Source organism: Rhea pennata, chromosome 11 (assembly GCF_028389875.1).
Source record: "Rhea pennata isolate bPtePen1 chromosome 11, bPtePen1.pri, whole genome shotgun sequence".
Classification (NCBI taxonomy): domain Eukaryota; kingdom Metazoa; phylum Chordata; class Aves; order Rheiformes; family Rheidae; genus Rhea; species Rhea pennata.
This window is the reverse complement of record NC_084673.1, coordinates 22,933,177-22,950,354: the sequence shown is the minus strand read 5'-3', so window position 1 is coordinate 22,950,354 and position 17,178 is coordinate 22,933,177. Positions and strand designations below refer to the sequence as shown.

Here is a 17,178-nt window from a genome sequence, read left to right as displayed (position 1 = left end):
CCAGCTCCTTCCACTTCAGGTATTTTGGTTTCACCAAGACAGAGCTTTGTGTCTCCAAACCGCAAGCTGCCTATGCTGTGCACTATACTGTGCACTGTGACTTACTCAAACACAGGCCCTTTGCTGGGGGGACCCTCTCCCAGCTCCCCCTTTGACTATCTCCATGCTCTCCTCACCCAAACAGATGTTCACTTTTTATAGCGGGCCCTAGCCTCCATCCCAAGCAAACATTGCTCTTGATAAGTCATTGGATCTGGCCTCCTCAACATGTCTTTGACTGCTTAGCCTGCTAGATTAAATCACTTTTTTTTCAACCTTAATGGTATTATAGAGACAACAAAGACCTAGCTAACAAAGGCTAAGCAAATACAAAGTCAATAAGTAATTCATATTCCCAGCTGCTACCAGAGCAACCAGGCATAAAGTTCTTTGACAGAGAGAGAAAGATAAGCATACATGGTCCATGATGCTCCAGCTAAGCTTTTTCCATCAATTAATAACTAGAGATTCTTGTGACTTTGTGGTTGTAAGGGGTGGAGGTGGATGAGAAAAAAGGTGGATGAGAAAAAAAATCCCCTTACAAGTCCCATTAATGAAGCATCAGTTTGATTCATGTCTGCTTCTCCTTGGCTGGCTCTCAGGTTTCCGGCCTGCAGTACTGCAGATGCTCAATTACTTCAGGAGGAATACCTAAAAGAGGAACTGGGAGGACACTTTAGAAGACCATAAAAATGGGTGCATTCATACTCCTTACCTCTGAGACCATTGCAATCTCTTATATAGCAGAGTAGGTTGTTCTCAGATTCTGGCAAGAAGCAGAATATTACATTGGCACAAGCACTCCTCTATGGGGGCTAGTGCCTCCACTGAAATTAAGCAGTGCATCTTTTAAACTGCCTGTTACTTGGCTCTGAAATTGCTGATGGGATAAGGGCATGGTGGCTAAGACCAGCTTAGATATTTGCTATACTCGGTCTGTGAGTTCCTTTATCTCTTTCTACTCACTGCTGCCCACTTTGAGTGACAGAATTTAATTGAAGCTAAAAGCCGCAATGAGCTCCGTGACCTCTCACAGTTCAACGCTCCTCAACATCACCGAACCCTTAAGACTCAACCTGAGAGTAACCTATGAGCTGCGGTTTCCCCGTATCTGAACAGATAAAACCAGGCCAGTTTGACTGCATGGGGGTAAAACTACAGGCAGCTCAGTCTACCCCCAACTTCTTGATTTTAGTGGACATTTTTCTTTATGGCGCCATCTTCTTTACTTTCTGATATTCAGTTGCGTGCTTATCCTATGTTAGGTTTTTGAGAGGAGTCCCTATAACAGACCGTTCCACAGAAGCTAACAGATTTTGCCCATGGATTTGGTGGTGCAGGCCCAGGAGCTGTTTCCCTCTGCAGCACGAAGGCTGAGGAGCAGAGGTGAGGCCGTCTGTTCAGACACAAATAACTGAGAAGGAAGACTATATAAAATGTCGATGACAATCCAGACTCCTGCTGATCCCAGGAGGTGAGAGCTCCCCTCCCCAGAGCCAGCACTTCCCCAAACTTTGGGAGAAGGCCACTCTCTGCATACATACTATCCATATCCTCGAACAAAGCAGTCATTGTCTTCTTCAAACACGCCACAGCTGGGGCCCTGGGGCTGCTTCCCAGAGAAGCAAGCAGCAAGCACCTTCCCTTATGGGTAGGAAACGAAGGGCAAGAAACCCAGCAGGGAGCTACTACCAACACTGCTCGATACAAGATCACTGCTTGTACAGAGAGATTTGCATTTAACCGAGTAGATTAAAGAGCATGCTAACATCACATCATGTCATTGGAAGCAGAGTCGTCAGCAGAAGGGAGCTGGACATGGGTGACGCTGCTGGCTGCCTGCCCCAAGCTCCGAGGGAGGACAGTGGTCCTCTGGCCTCTGTGCACCAGGTAGCAAGGAGGCAGGCATAGCCCTACCTGGCAGCAGGAAGCAGTGAGGTGAAAACGTTTGGTTACCCATGTATATTTTAAAAAAGATGCAGCCTCGTTATTGCAATAATGGGAAGTTGAACCCTCAATGTTAAAAAAAGGCAGGAGTGGACTTGTTTAATTGCCATTTATTACCTCTGTGTAAGAGGCTCAGCCTAGTGAAACTCAGACAGCTACAGACTCAGTAAGCATTGACCTGGGAGGATGCTTGGAGTGACTCAGCCAGACAAGAATTTCCTCCAGCCTCTAATGGGTAGAAACAGGATCCTTGATGATGGGCAGAGACATCTGAAAGAGCCTGGAATGAAATGGTGGTGGGATACGTTGAGCATCGCTAGAGTTGCAACATGGCAGCTCTGTGCAGGCTGATCCTGGGCTCATCCTGTTCCTGGAGTTATTCCGTTGGCTTTAGTAACATGCATTCAAATCTGCCCAGGGCAAGAGAGCTGGCCTTTGTCCAGCTGCTAGCAGATAGCCTGCTAAGAGTCTGCATCTTCTGGTTGTATGTCACAACACCCCGCAGCTCTCACCATCCCCCAACCCCATGTTTGCCAAAGACTCAAAGCTCTTCATCTTGCCAAGGTCACTCCATTCCACCTGATGCAAATTTTGGCTCATGAGTAGGGATGGAGACACTGACTGAGCCACTGTCACACCTTGCACAGAATCAGGGAGCCAGATTGCAGTCTTGTCCTTAATTGAGAGCACTTTGCCCCCTGGCAGCCTCACAGCTTCCAGCTCTGTGGAGGTCTCCTAGAGTCCCTGAGCTATGTTTATGACCAGCCAAATATGTGCTGGTGATGGTATGTTGGATAACAGGCAGAGGTCCATAGCCATATGGAGACTGCAAATGGCCATGGCTCCAATACTCATTCCTCTTCAGTTATCTTTGCCCAAGGCTGTTTTCAACTGTGACAAAGAGTAACTGATGTGCTGTTGATGAGGCTGTGACCGGAGTGGGGTGTGCCCCAGGGCTCTCCCAAGATGTTTGCACATTGGCTAAGCCTCATCTGCAGCACCACTGAAATCTTAAGTGATTGGAAAAAAATTGCAGGAATTAGGGCTTAAAAGTTTGGGTGCTTAATCCTTGAATAAGAGCTTTGTGGAGGGAGCTGAGCAGATGCCAGAACCAGCCCCTGAGCCTGAGGGTGAAATGAGGTTCTGGGAGGGCAGAGCTGGACTGATTTAAAACAAGGCACAGACTAGGTCATACATCCCACTGTTTTCATTTCAAGGCTGTCTGAATTTACACGGAACAAGATAAGAGATTTACCTGTGCTTGTCCAGCCACCAGGGGTCATGTTCCTCTTTCTGACATCCCTGAGTTGTATGATCTGCAAAACAGGTATCAAGAGAAAGAGTAGGAGAGGCACCAAGCATACAGTATAGGATGTTGCATTGAGGGATGGTGTCTGAAGCTCATTGTGGAAGGGAAATGGTAACTGGAGAGACCTTTGGGTACTTAAGAAAGTCTTAAGAAAGGCTGAACAAATGAGTTTTAAATAATTCACATTGTCACTTGAGTATGTGGAGAGAGAGGGATACCATGTTGCCGACACAAGGCACTCAGAGGTTCAGGAAAATTAAGGAGCAGGGACACTTACAGCGCAGGAAGATTGCCAGGATTGGAAGGGCAGACACCACAGCTGTGCTGACCACAAGGATGGTCACATCCACAAACTCCGTGCAACCTTGTTCTGTCATTCAACAGACAAAATGACAGCACAAAACTCAGCCCAAACCAGAAAGACAGAAATAGAGAGCTAAACTGTCCACATCCAAAAATGCACCAACGGTCATCAAAGATGATCAAAACTAGATGTCCTTTCACAAAGATTTCAAAGGAGCCCATGACAAATGGGGGATTTTCTCTAGGAGCCTTCTTGCATTCCCCTGAAAGCTCCAATCTGGGAAATATTTTGGAGGGAGCAGATCTAATTCTGAATGGTAGATTCAAAGAGACAGAGGGAGCACGTACATCAAATTTTAGCCTCAATAAGACAAATCCTTTAGGGCTTGCCAGACCTTGGGGGTCTAAATGCAGGCCTCTAGATAATCTCTTCTCACCATGACGATGGTAGATATTCTTTATCAGGACGCTGGTAGTCAACACCACTGAAACCACCCCTCCAGGAGCAGCGTAGCCCATCGTGCGCTGTACTGGTAAGTGAAATAAGACAACGTGGTGTTATTGTGTGTTACTAGGTACATGCAGCAATGCCAAGCTGGCCTGGCCCACGGTCTGTGGGGAGATGTACCCGCCTGTGATTTACAGCTGACTTTTTCACTGCTCCAAAGCTCAGCTATGCTTTTTTGTGAAGCAAAGCTGTCAACAAGACAGCGTTTGGGGCACCTTCTAGTGATCTGACAGAACTTTTAGACAGAATGAATTACAGCAGAAAGAAAAATAAAGTTTTCGTTAAAAAAAATGAGACATTTTGCAGAATAAACCCCCCATCAGCCGGTTTTAACACCATCCCTGCCGTGCCCAGTAGAACAGCTCGCCTGTTTTGCTTTTGAGCTGGATGAGTTTTGTAGGCTGGAATGTCACATTGGCAGAGACCAGGAGTGTTACCACAACTACATATGTCAGGAGGATCTCGGGCAGTATGAAGGCAATAGATGGGCCTGAAAGAAAACAGCACAAGGGTCAATATTAGCTCTGCATTTGCCTTATTTACAAGCTTCATGATTTTGTAGACGTCAATCATATATCCCTTTCCCACCCTCTTCTTTCCAAATGGAAAAGTCCCTGTCTTTTCAGTCTCTCTTAACAAGCAATCACTCTATCGCTTGATCATTTTAGGTGCTCTTCTGCAATTCTGTCTCTTTCAGGAATGTAGGAAGGACCCGTGCCCCATTTGTAAAGAGGGATAGCTGTATTAATTGCACAGACAGGTAGGTAACCAACATCGTCCAGGACCCTGACACAAGATCACCCATACATGGCTGAGGGAGGTACATGTTGCCCGAGGCTGGGCAGTGTTCAGCTCCGTTCTGCGCATTGAGTTGTTTAGTTGTGAGACCTCCCCTCTCTTGGGCACTGTCTTCCATTTGGACACCCACAAGGCTCTAACTCTCCCAGGAGGCCTCTTGTTTTGGCCCATATACTTTTTTTTACAGCAGGGATTGCTGCAACCTGCACAGGGGAGAAGAGTCAGGGTGGAGGTCTGTAGAGCACTACCCTTAGCCCACCTCCTACCTTCCTCTCGCATCCAGAGGATCCCAGCGGTGCTTGCCAGGACAGATGAGATGCACACCAGCCCACAGGTGTAGGCACTGAGCCATCGCCACAGCTCCCCCCCTAAACATGCAGTGCGGTGCTGGAGTGACATCCGTGGCACTTGTGACATCCCACACCAGCCACCCGCTGCCCACAGAGGGCTGCAGCCCATCTCCCCCAGATGCCACGGACTAGCTGGGACATTTGCCAGGGACTAACAGAGGTGATGTGGATATGAGAGGAGATTTACCTCTTCAGGATGAGAGCAGGGTCAAGGCTGGATGCCCCAGTGGCACAGACACCTGTTCAGGGGCTCACACCCACCAACAGCACTCATCTGACCCTGCACCCTTCACATGGCCTTGCACTGGTCAGGGCCTAGGACTCGCCAGTGTGGGGAGCTGGAAAGGGTTCTGCACCCCGTAGTACAGGAGGTCTTTCCTCTCCAACTCCCCTTCCTCAGCCAACACGCAGGCTGTGACCATGGTGGCCCTGCTCAGTGTACCACCCGAGATGCTGATGAAGACAGCCAAGATGCTGATTTTCTCCATCAGCCCCTCAGCACCCATCTGCCTGCCTCTCTGCAGCTGGCTACGTCGGAGCAGGTTGTGGTCAAGAGCTGGCTCCCTCCTGAGAGTTTATCATCCTGTGGCTGCCAAACAGAAAAGCCTTGGTGCATGGCTGGCATGAGACCGGTGCTGTCCCATTAGGACCCAAGCACCGCATGGTATGGACACATTGCCTCCTACGACTGTGCAAGCAGGAGAGCTATAGATTGGCAGGAGTGACTGGGGAGGCTCTTGGCTGGGGTAATCTTTCTCTGCTTTGTGTAGTGGCCTTGGCATCAGCATAGATAGAGGGGAAATGTGTCCAGCTGACAAGGAGGGGTTGTTTAAATATGTGCTTATTTGGATAGGTTTTAGTACATATGCCTGTAACACTGTTTCTCACTTTGCTCTTATTATTCCTCCAGTGTACTAAAATGGAGCGTTGTAGTAAAAATACTCTTGAGAAACTTCTTTTTCTATAAATATGTCACTCACCTCAACTCTGTTTAGCAAAAAATGTCTAAGAAAGTGCTAACAGACTAAAACCAGAGAGTTTTCTCTGTTAAAAAATAGCCCAGGAAAGATTTTCTCTTTACTCTTCTACAGATCTGATACATGAGAATGAGGCAAGATGTTAAAAGAACTGGAAGGGGAAATTCATCTGACTATTAGTTTTTTCCACAGGAAGACCAGTTTTTCTACCCTTCTTCCCAAGGGAAACATTTTCAGTGCCTTCCCTCACAGACTCACTTATTCTTTGTTTTTCTGATTGACAGACTGGAAAAATTAAGCCCCATCCCGAGACGGCAGCAAAGACCACAGCCACCACTGCAATCCTCAATGTATCTTGTAAGGCTGGGGAGAGACCTGGAAAAAATCCAGAGAAGCCAAGACTCAGGCCTCCAGCAGGACTAGTATAGTGCACCATGGGGCTCCTCTGTCGCTAGAACAGACTCTCTTTATTTGCCATCTGGTGGCCAAATCAATGCTTGCTGCTGCAGGCTCTGGTCCATGAAGTGTCCAGCCTGGGACAGGTGGTGCCACACGTACCTTGGCCACTATCTCCCGGGATACATCCTGCCTGCCATCCCCTTGGCCATGGGAGCAGTCATAGTCTGGCCAGGCCACAGGACCTTCTTCAAGAAGGAACTGATAGGCTCCCCCTGTCCATCCTGCCCAGGTCAGCCTGTGCCCTGCAGTCAGGCAGAAATGGTGGGAGATAGGGAAATTTTGCTGGTGAGAGATGGGAAGATACCGTCTGGGGCAGTAGAGGCCAGAAAGAAGACCCCAGCCAGGCTGCCTTGTTGGTAGCACTATGCCAGGCAGCCACTGAAGGACGGTGACACACGATGGAGGTGTGGGAGCTCCTGTCAACAACCCAGGGCTTACCCATGGGCCACAATGTCACAAGAGGGCTGGCCAAGCCTTGGAGAATAGAGGCAGTGGGATGGAGTCAAATCACCCAGTAAACCGTGGGGAGGGATGGAGAACAGGAAGAGTGGTGGGACTGAAAGCATGGGGTCTCTTTTACTCTCCCTGGGCAGCTTGTTTTCCCTAGGGAAGCAGTTTTTTTGAGGGCAATTTTAGCAATGCAAGTCATGCCCCAAGCCCCAGGTCAGGAACCAACACCGAGCAGCTATCACCTGCAATGGTCACATTCAGGGAGGCTTCTTGCCAGCTTATCCCATTGCTGGCGTTGCAGGAGTAGGAGCCGCAGTCTGACTTCTTCACCTTCCTCAGGTACAAAACACTGATGCTGCTGGAGAGATAGAAACCTCTGTCTGGGGGAAGGAGCTGCCCATCCTTCTTCCAGGAGATGGTGTCCACTCTGCCCTCTGCCACATCACAGAACACCTCGACAGTGGACTGTGCCACTAGGGCACTGCTCCGGAGCTGAGGGTGAGACACGGGCTCTGGAAAGGGTACACAAACAGCAGCATTTCTGTCAGGCAGGACTTGGAGCCACCTGCAATGGGGAGCTGGTGGGGATCAGGGGCACAACCCTCTGCAGCATCCTTGAGTTTGTAACTGTGCAAACACAGGTACCTTTCCATGGGCAGTCCTGTAGGCAGGTATCTAGCACAGATAGAGCATCATACAGGGCTGCTCTGGTTTCTGGTCTTTTCTTTTTTCCTAGAGGTGGTAGACCTAAACCACATTTTTTTTTTTTTTTTTTTTTTGCATGTGGGTTAATACAAGGCATTCTCATTCTCACAAGATGTGGAAAAAAAAAAGAGGAAAATGATGCAGTCCCCAGTCAGATTTCTGAGTAGTGAAATGGAGATGTGAGTGGTGAAAGATAGGGAGAACATTATGGCAGCAAGCACAAAGAAAGGAAAATATCAGAGCAAAGCAAAGTGGCAAGAATGGTATTACGGAGAAACCTGTGTGTTATTTAAAGCGTACTCTTATCATTGTGATAGCAGCTGGCACCAATGAATAGCAAACAGCCCATCAGTCAGCCTGAGGGCTTAGCTGCCAGTATGGTCAGAGGGGGAGGTTTTTTGCAACTTTTTCAGAAAGCCCACACTGATGGACATAGCTCCATCAGCTCTCGCAAGTCCCCCTTGCAAAGGATGTCTGAGGTACACACTGCAGGTGGCCAGCGTGAGGCAGTAGACTCACAGCATCCTTCAGTCCTCTGCACTGGAAGTAGAAAAAAAAGAGAGCAAGTGGCCTTTCCAGGATGGAGTCCTGCTCTCTGACACATCCACAACCCCCAGAAGGTCTCTCAGGGCAACACCACAGAGTTTTCTCCCTGGTGAAGGTTTGGAGCCTCTTCACCAGCTCTCCCTGGTGCAGAGTTTTCTCCTGGCAGGTTGAAATAAGGAAACTCTGCATGACTAGTATCCTAGACTTAGCTCAAATCCCTTCACCAGAATTCTTGGCCTGGCCAATGGTCCATACATGTTCAAAAAATACCACTGCTCAGTTTGTATCCATCATTTTGCTCTTCCCTCCCATACCTGCTACTTACTGAGGACTTCCAGGTGGATTTTGAGGCTCTCACTTTCTCCTAGGTTGATAGTCACTTTATAGATCCCACTGTCGGTTTCCTGTACGTCTTCCAACAAGAGAGATCCATTGGAAGGATGGAAAATGGCTCGACCGGCATAAGGTGCGTGGATAGCTGGGCTATGAGAGCCCCTGTAGTGCTGCAGGATGGAGCGGGACTCAGTGCCATTGAGGTACTCCCACTCCACGGAATATATATGTGTAACATTATCTGGCACAGGAAACAGCACAGAGGATCCCACAGCGGCAGCTTTTTTTTCCAGAGGTCCTCCTGCTTCTGCAGCCCATTGGAAGGGCACTATGGAAGGTGAAGAGAAGACAAGTTAGGAAGACAGAGCAAGCCAGCTTGTCTCCAGAGAGGCCAGCTGTGGTACCCCCTGGACCAAGGTTACACAAGTGGACCATTTAGTCAGGCAGTGATAACCACTCACAAAGCCCTGGCCACTGCAATGTGCCATGCTTCCAGGCAGTGAGATACCCCAGTCAGAGCTGAGGAAGGCACCTAAATACAGCACGAGATGCTTAGAGGAATTTGCCTACAAATGGTGCTGCAAACTCAGCCCACGTTCCTCAGTGAGCCACTGTCTAATTATTTTTGTGTGTACGTGTGTGTGTGTGTGTGTTTGGGTGTCATTTCCTAGTCTGTGTGCAGAAGGGACTTTCCAGTCCTGATGTAATTTCCATTGCTCATTCCAAATTCCTGACATTATTTGAGGTGAAAGCCTCCATCGACTCCCAGCATACCGGGATGGAACTGCTTCCACAGCATGCAGGGCAGCTGCTGGGTTTGATGCGACCCAGGGTGCAACTGAGACTCTGAGGACTTCAAAACGAGCAGTTGGGAGCAGAAGGACTCCTGGGGAGGCTCAAACCATCTACCCAGGTGAGAGATTGCAGCTCCAAGCCCCGAGCTGCCATGGCATCTCTCAGCCTGCATGAATTTCCAGGAAAGATGTGCAGAAATAACTACTAAAGTCCTTGCTTGTAAAGAGGATTCTAAAAAAAAAAAAAAAAAAAAAAAAAAAAAAAAAAAAAAAGGTGAGATCAAAGAGTTCAAAGCAGAGAGTCAGCCTTAGGCAGATGAAATGAAAGAAAAGACACTATGGAAGTGGAAGAGAAGACAAGAAGAACTACCCAAGCAGAGCTCCAACTAATTTGTCTGAAAATCATGATGTGACAAAGATTCCTGTGACTCGCAAAGACTTCTGGGAAGATGCTGGGATTTTTGTTAAAAGTCTTCTTCTTCACTTTCAAGTTTTCAGTCTGACCCTGGTGCAGCAGCATTGCAACTGAGATTTATTCAAGAAGTGAAGGGGTCTGGCAGCAGCGATCCCAGCCTCTGCTGAGACGACCAACACCAACCAGTCACAGTCACATCTCCTGGCAAAGGTGACATCGTGAAGACATGTTTCCAGCACCCAGGCCCCAGACACGCAGCTGTCTGCAGCAAAACACAGGTGAAATGCTCAGCCTGGGGGGCCGTATGTCACCTCCGTCCCGGGGCAGCTGGTTCAGCAAAAATGCAGACTGAATTTACTCTATCCCCTCAAGGTGTTTTAATTTGAGCCCTGAGAAGCAAGCATTTACACTGCCTCCGGCTGTTCATGAAGAACATGCATTAGGCATTCGTCCCTTCTGCTTTGACGGGTTACTTCTCTTAGCAATTTTGCAGGGAAGATGGGAAAGAAAACAGGCATAAGAATCCAACTAAATCAAGTCCATTTGATGATTTTCATTTCTTAGGCTAGTAACCTCAAAAAAGAGCTCTCAATTTTTACTTATGTGCCTGGTGGTCCCCCAAACTGTCAGAGATGTGTGCAGGAAGGAGGAACAGTTTTACAACCGAAAACCACTACAAGAGCGCTATTTATACAGTATGCTATCCACGTAATGAACAGTAGGAGGGCCATTAGCACAAGATAATAAAACACTTAATTGTGCTTGGCTCTTTACAAAGGTATCCAAAATTCATCTTGTAGATACTTAAACGGAGCTCACTAATAATACAGTGCTTGAAAAACTGGAGGTACTGTAAGGGTTTTCTTTTCTGCTTAAGATACTGATCCTGAAAACATTTGTACTTCAAGCTATCCCGTTGCGTTTACAAAGACTGTGATGAGATTATTCACATATGATTGTGATAAATTATGAGTTATTACTTACAGGAATCGTAGTATAATTGTGCTCACGGAAGACTTTTAGGCTTGGCACCATGAGTAACTTTTCCGGTGCTTCTAGCTCCTCTGTTTTTGGACAGTGAAGCAGAGATACCCTTCCTTTCATTTTCAGCTTTTCAGAGGAAACATTGCCCAACGTAAAAAGCCTAGTCTGTATGGATCAGGCACCCATGTACAATTGCAAAACTCCACAGAAGTCACAGACATTCCCCCAGTTTACCCCAGGTGAGGATCTGGCTCAGAGCCCACTAGACAGCATCAGCCCCAAGCCCAGCTTGAGGAAAGTTTACCTGAAAGGAGCACCCAGCTTGTCCCCAGCAGCTCTGACAGATGGTAAATCAGCATCTGTTGAGGAAAGTAGTTCAAAAATTGCTGTGATTTTAAAATAAATCCTCGAAGGTCCACTCTATAGCAAGAATAAATGAACCAGTTTGGATGGTGTGAAGAGTCTTCACAGTCTTAACTTCTGGATTTCTGATGCTTGCTAGGGCAGTGCCTTGGACAGCCCCAGCCCCAGCCCCAGCTCCAGCCCCAGCTCTCCTCAAGCCCAGACTCACAGTTTTCCTCCCAGTTGCTCCTCTCCTTTCTTGCTGCCTCCTCTCCTGTCACTCTGCCAGGGAATCCGTCCTGGGAAGCTTCCTGGTCACAGGCAGCAGCTTCACACGCTTGCTTGGAGTGCTCTCTGATCCCTGCAGCAGCACAAGGAGCAGAAGCTGGCAGCTCAGCAGCGCTGTGGGCTGGCAGCCCGGGAGGGCAGAGCTGCCTGATCATTCCCTGCATCGTGGGAGTGAACAGCAGTTCTCTGGTGTTCAGATCTAGAGGGGCCTTTCCTCACCTCTCTTTTGCTGGTGCCCGCTGGGCAAAGCAGTGACAGCTCCTAAGAGGGCCATTCGCAGCCATTGCACAGCACATACTGCAGCCCCGTGGGTGCAGGATGGGCAGAATCGCGGGGCATTCCAGAGGTGACCCCATCACAAGAAACACCGAGCTTGATTGCTAGGCCAAACTGAGGGGGAGACTCAGTCCAGCTCCTGTTCTAAGAGGGATTTCTTACTTCTGTTTTTACAGCAATAAAAATTGCAGTTGATGTCCCAGATTATTTCCATACTCTAAAAAGTGTAAGATTTATCCTCCTCCCCTTCTTAGACATCCAGAACCCTCTGTCCTGTCTCCTGAGAAGAAGATCCCAGTTCCCTAGCTGCACACTGGCATGATGGAAACACCTTTGTTAAGGCACTAGGGGCAGAAGATGGGGGAATGCATGCAGGAGGACCGCTGTCTTAAATCCGAACACAAGGTGATCTCATGGACTGGCCTGTTTCTAGTAGTGGCCAAGGAATCAGACAGACTCTGAAACACTTGTCTCTCTGCTAGCGGCTTTTTCCTCCCTCAAGGCAGATGCAGACTAGGGTCATCCACATCTCTCAAACTTCCTGCAAAGGGAATTTCAGTTTAGAAGAATGACATAACTGGCACTGAAAAGGAAGAAGAAGCATCTGGGGATCAAGTTTTATGCTCTAGAGCTGGACTGAGTAACAGGGAAATGAGATATTGGTGAAGCTTTTAGCTCTACCACCTTGGAGCACCGAGGGAAGCTTTCCTGCCTTGCGGAGCATGGCTGGCCTGCAGTGCTGTCCAACCCTCTGCAGTACCAAAGCTACGGTGAGATGCCTGCTGGGACTGGGCAGCTGTGCCGATGTCGTCAGGCCTGGACTGGCCACCGATACAGTGGTACTGGACAGTTCCATCAGCCTTGTCTGAACGTTCCCCTGCTAGCCAGGGGAAGCACCCTGGTTCTGGGCCTCTTGTCTACCAAAGCAGGTCCAACACACGTGCTGCGATCAGCACAGCCCATCATTATCCTGAGCTGGCCTTGCATGCCTTACTGTCTCTTTTGCCATTTCTTGATTTTTCTTTTCTCTGTTCCAATCTCTTTCCAAGCAAACAATCTGCCTGCAATTACTTTTTCCCTGCTGACCTCAGTTTTGATACCTCCACACCTGAATTTAGCATTTCTGATACCATTATCTAGGCAATCGCAGCCTCATCTGGTATTACTGAATCGATTACTTGGTCTTGCAAGACTGTCCCTCAAAAGGCCCTCAAAGCTCTCCTCCGGTTATGTGTGAAGTTAAGCTGTTTCTCTTATCACTCCCCCTCAACAACTCATGAAGCCCAGCCATGCCTCACAGCACCAGCTGTAACTTTTGATACATCTCACACCTTTATCTGTCACAGCCAACAATTTCTCATGTCATACTCAGTAGTCTTCCACATCCTGTGTAGGCTGCTTAGCCTTAGGCCAAAGCCTTGCAGCTCTACCTAGCGGGCAGGACAGGAATTGTCAAACAGGAAGGGCAATGGCCTTTAAGCCGGTCTACAAGGCATCTTGTAACTAACTTACTAAGAATCATATGCCAGACCATATGACCCAAACCATACGCCAAATCATATGCCCCAAACGGATTTTGGCTCTTTTTCTTTAAAAAAAGGCTGCTCCCAGCCAGATTCTGTCTTTCATGTTCTTTTGTTGCCAATTCTGCATTTTCATTTTTAATTTAACTTCTCTTTCTCCCTGTGTCCAGCAAAATGCAACTTCTCTCTTCCCATCTACTCAGTTCCTCAAGGAGTGTAGGGTATTTGTTGGGTTGTATCATACATCAATTAACATTTTTTTCATAACAGTTCAGATCTGCTGCATCCTGTGTACAGTTTACTTGAGTTTGGGACAGCTGAAAAACTAAAAGCAATGGTAGGAAGTGTACAGATATTCACAGAACACAAGTAGGAAAATGTATGCTTCATAAGGAACAACAGCTCTGTCCTATAAGTTTCCCATGGAGATTCCCTCCTTAAAGTAGTACATTTGTTAGGTGTCTCTTGGTAGCTGCAGTGGATGCATCAATGTGAACAGTGAAAACTGGGGTGACAGCTCAACCTATGGCTTCTTTGGAAAGATGTTACAGAATGAAGCTTTTGTTCTCCAGGCAGATGTTTTATCTGTTTCCAGGAAGGATGAAGTGCCATAGAGGAATATCACCAACGCACCATTCCCACCACATACCCATCATCCATAACCCACCATCCATAACTGCACCGCAGATTCATTTTTATCATTCAGGCCACTCTGTCCATATTACTCCTTTCACACATTTTTGGAAGAAAACTGTAAAAGCATATTCTCCACTTAATCTTAGATAAATTAAATGATAAACAAAGCAGGTTTCTGTTCTCCTTTCAAAGTATTTTAAAAGCTTTCCTAGTACTTGCGTAACACCTAGCACCTTTTGAGGAGCTGGCAAAGACAAAAAAGAAAACATAGCAGGCAAAACCTGTCATTATTGGTAAGAGACTCATGCTGTGAAGAAGAGATTTCACACATGCTGCTTTGGGCCAGCGAAGCTTATTGTGGTGGCAGAGAGATAGGAAAAGTGGCTGACCATCAGCAAAGTGAAACTCATGCTACAGACTGTTCCTGAAAGTACAGCCTCAATTCCCTCCCTGTCTCCTCTCCCAGGCTGCTGTAGCTTGAACAGTAACAAAGTGACGATCATCCATCTCTGCCAGAAATCAGAAGTGTTTGGATGAAATAGAAATGTAATGAAATTATCCAGCTGATCTTTAGAAATCCAGTCATCCAGTTGCAAATGGCTTTTGAACGGCTCCTGATATCCATGTAAGCACTTAGCTGAGGTGTCTGCAGAGAACTTTGCCTATGGGATTCCCCTAAATTCCCTGCCTAGGATTAAAAGAGAGAGAGGAAAAAAAAACAATCAATAGAGAAGAGACTTCATCAGACCAATGCTAGTGAAAAAGATATGGTCTGGAGTCCCAGCTCTGCAAAACCAAGGGACTGCAGGCTCTTTCAGTCTGCTTACATATAGAGAAAGCTGTGGCTTGAAGTTTTAGTGGACAACTGTAACCTCAACTGTACTATGTTCATCACTTGAAACTGTATCTCAGGTAGCTACGATATGCATCCTATTGGGTCTGAGAGATTCCTACACAAGGGACAATTGTGATTGATACAGTTTTTCTTTCAAAGCAAATAGAATCTCAAAGGATGCTGTTCAGCCTTACGGGCCTGGAGTGGGCTGAGATGCAGAAAAATAAATTGTGAAGAGCAGCAATGTTGTTGAGGCAATTGGTGAACTACTTGAAATCTTTGAAATAGAAGGCTACCTGTATCCAGTGGGAGGGATTGTGTTCTGAGATGTGGGCAGCACACAGCACAGCACCTGACATAGAGATCTGCAAGAAATGAACCCTTTGCAATCACAAGGAAAACCACATTGACCTTTAACAGCTTTAAAGAACTGGCAAAGAAGCACCTGGGAGGCAGAACTCTGTGAAGAAGCTACCTGATGAAGGAAATGAGAAAGCAGAAGCTGTCTGTAAAGCTCTTGGTTTAGTTGCAGGCACTGGAGGAATGGGTTAGAAAGAGAAGAAATCCCTTCTGTGCTGGCAACACAGCATCAGCAGGAGAGCAGGGCCCCAGGAGAAGTGGAAAAGATAACAGAAACAGGGAACCATGAAGAGCATCACAGACCAAATGTGTTCAGCTCAGAGAATGGTCTGGGTATTTCTATTACCCATGCACTGGTTGTATGTAGGTGTAGTAGTACTTTACCTCTTGGAAAGGCTCCATACTGGCACCAGGCAGCTTCTACAAGACCCGAGTTGCAAAGGGAGAATTTAATCACATCTAAATTGCATATCCTTAGTGCAGACATAGAAAACAAATCAGCAACTCACAGTGTGCGCAGCTTCAAGGCAATGGCTGTTACCTATTTTGCTCTCCCTCTGCAGACGTTCAACACAGCACAGACACGCTCTGTGCTAACAAATACCCCAAAGCCATCAGTAGTACAGCCTAGGTGCCACTGCACAGGACAGAAGGAAAAGGACACTACAAGGGCAAAGAACATGAGGGAAAGCATATACATGCAATGGGACAGCAAGAGCCTACAAAAAATGTTACCCTACAGAGCCACAAATCTGCAGATGGCTAGGACTGCTCCTGTCTCTTGGTATTATCTTCTGGGAAGCAACAGTTCAGCCTGGGATGTTTCCATAGCACAATCCATAGTTTTCTCCATCCAGGTATCTTTTGCCCGGGAGGGAGGACCATTCCATGGGACTTGGAGGTTGTGTTTCTGAAAGACTGATGGATAATGAATTCATTCTATAGAAGGTCTTAATATTACTATAATATTGAGGCTATTTTGTGACTTAGCAGGCACAGGGGAAGCCAAGTGGTTATTTTGCCAATTCTGTCAAACTGAAGATAAGCTCCGTGGCTGCCCACAGTTGTGGAGAACCTGATCTATGTCCTGAGCAGCCTTCAATAATGGGGCAGAGACAGACTCCCAAGTCTGTCAAGAGGACTGTCAGTAAGGCAGTGACACTATATGATCAAGCCTGAGGAGTGACAGTCATATTTACTGTGTTTATTTGCTCTTTCTTCACTTTTTTTAGTACTTTCCTCTCTTTTGCTATTTAAGGCCTTATGCTAACTACAGCAATGGCTCTAATTTTACCTAATGCAAGGTTTCTGAATTTTTGGTTTTATTAAATGACAAAGTATTTCTGTTTTCTGGAGCAAAGCTCTGTTGTCATGAACACCAGGAGACCTGAGCAGCCAAATGATGAGGCAGGGTTTCACCCCTGGCCAGGAGAGGCCTGTGTGCTAGCTACAGGATATTTAGCTGGAGATGCAGGTGGGAGGTAGAGAAAACCATGTTTGACACTGTGTGTCTTGTACAAAACATTTCTTCCCTTGCTAAAGGCAGGGGACCTCCAAACATGAAGAGGAGAAGGCAACAGCAGCGATTTCTATGCTATCTCCAGGAGATTCTTGCTCTGCCACTTGGCTGGCACTGCATGTTCTCAAAGTGGCTGTGGTTGGGAAATACCAAGGCTTCTCATCCTTGCCTTATATCCATTAATGGGTCCTAATGTTCTGCTACACACTCTGGTTTACCATGACACCCAGAAGGACAGAAAAACGGATTTATGTCCTCACAACATTTTAAAGATGCCCAAAAATGCCAGTGCTGCTAGAAATGTGGACTTTTGATTTTAAACTAGAATTACACAGCTCTGCTTTCTTCCACCTACATACACACTGTTTTGCGGAAATAATTTATGTACCAGGAAATCCATTTCCATCTCCTTGCACTTCACAGGGACATTTCAAAACAATAGTGGAGGAAGCTATTGTGTTGGTATCCTAAGGTCACGCATT

At 47.0% G+C, this 17,178-nt stretch overlaps 1 protein-coding gene across 6 annotated transcripts; it reads right to left on the bottom strand.

Moving 5' to 3' along the window:
* Nucleotides 1-2,081: 2,081 nt before the first annotated feature.
* On the bottom strand, nt 2,082-11,615 carry LOC134145230 (uncharacterized). 6 transcript variants are annotated; one of them, XM_062584556.1, is made up of 11 exons: nt 11,489-11,615; nt 11,222-11,276; nt 8,717-9,052; nt 7,383-7,652; nt 6,490-6,606; nt 5,171-5,272; nt 4,474-4,596; nt 4,036-4,128; nt 3,573-3,665; nt 3,242-3,302; nt 2,082-2,266 (listed from the first exon to the last, which is right to left on the bottom strand). In XM_062584556.1, the coding sequence occupies exons 2-11, from the start codon at nt 11,274-11,276 to the stop codon at nt 2,215-2,217; spliced, it is 1,302 nt and encodes a 433-aa protein (XP_062440540.1). In that variant the 5' UTR covers nt 11,489-11,615; the 3' UTR covers nt 2,082-2,214. The 6 variants fall into 6 exon arrangements, with proteins under 6 accessions (XP_062440540.1, XP_062440535.1, XP_062440537.1 ...); XM_062584551.1 differs by having other exon boundaries at nt 3,573-4,128; XM_062584553.1 differs by lacking the exon at nt 5,171-5,272 and having other exon boundaries at nt 3,573-4,128.
* Nucleotides 11,616-17,178: the final 5,563 nt, after the last annotated feature.

Bases quoted from the DNA above. Each gene is read 5' to 3' on its own strand.
- LOC134145230 (XM_062584551.1), bottom strand. From the start codon at position 11,276: ATGCTGATTTACCATCTGTCAGAGCTGCTGGGGACAAGCTGGGTGCTC. The intron at 9,053-11,221 runs GTAAACTTTCCT...CACCTTCCATAG, and splicing joins AAGCTGGGTGCTCCTTTCAG to TGCCCTTCCAATGGGCTGCA. The intron at 5,273-6,489 runs GTGAGTCTGTGA...CTGCATGTTTAG, and splicing joins ATCAGAAAAACAAAGAATAA to GGGGGGAGCTGTGGCGATGG.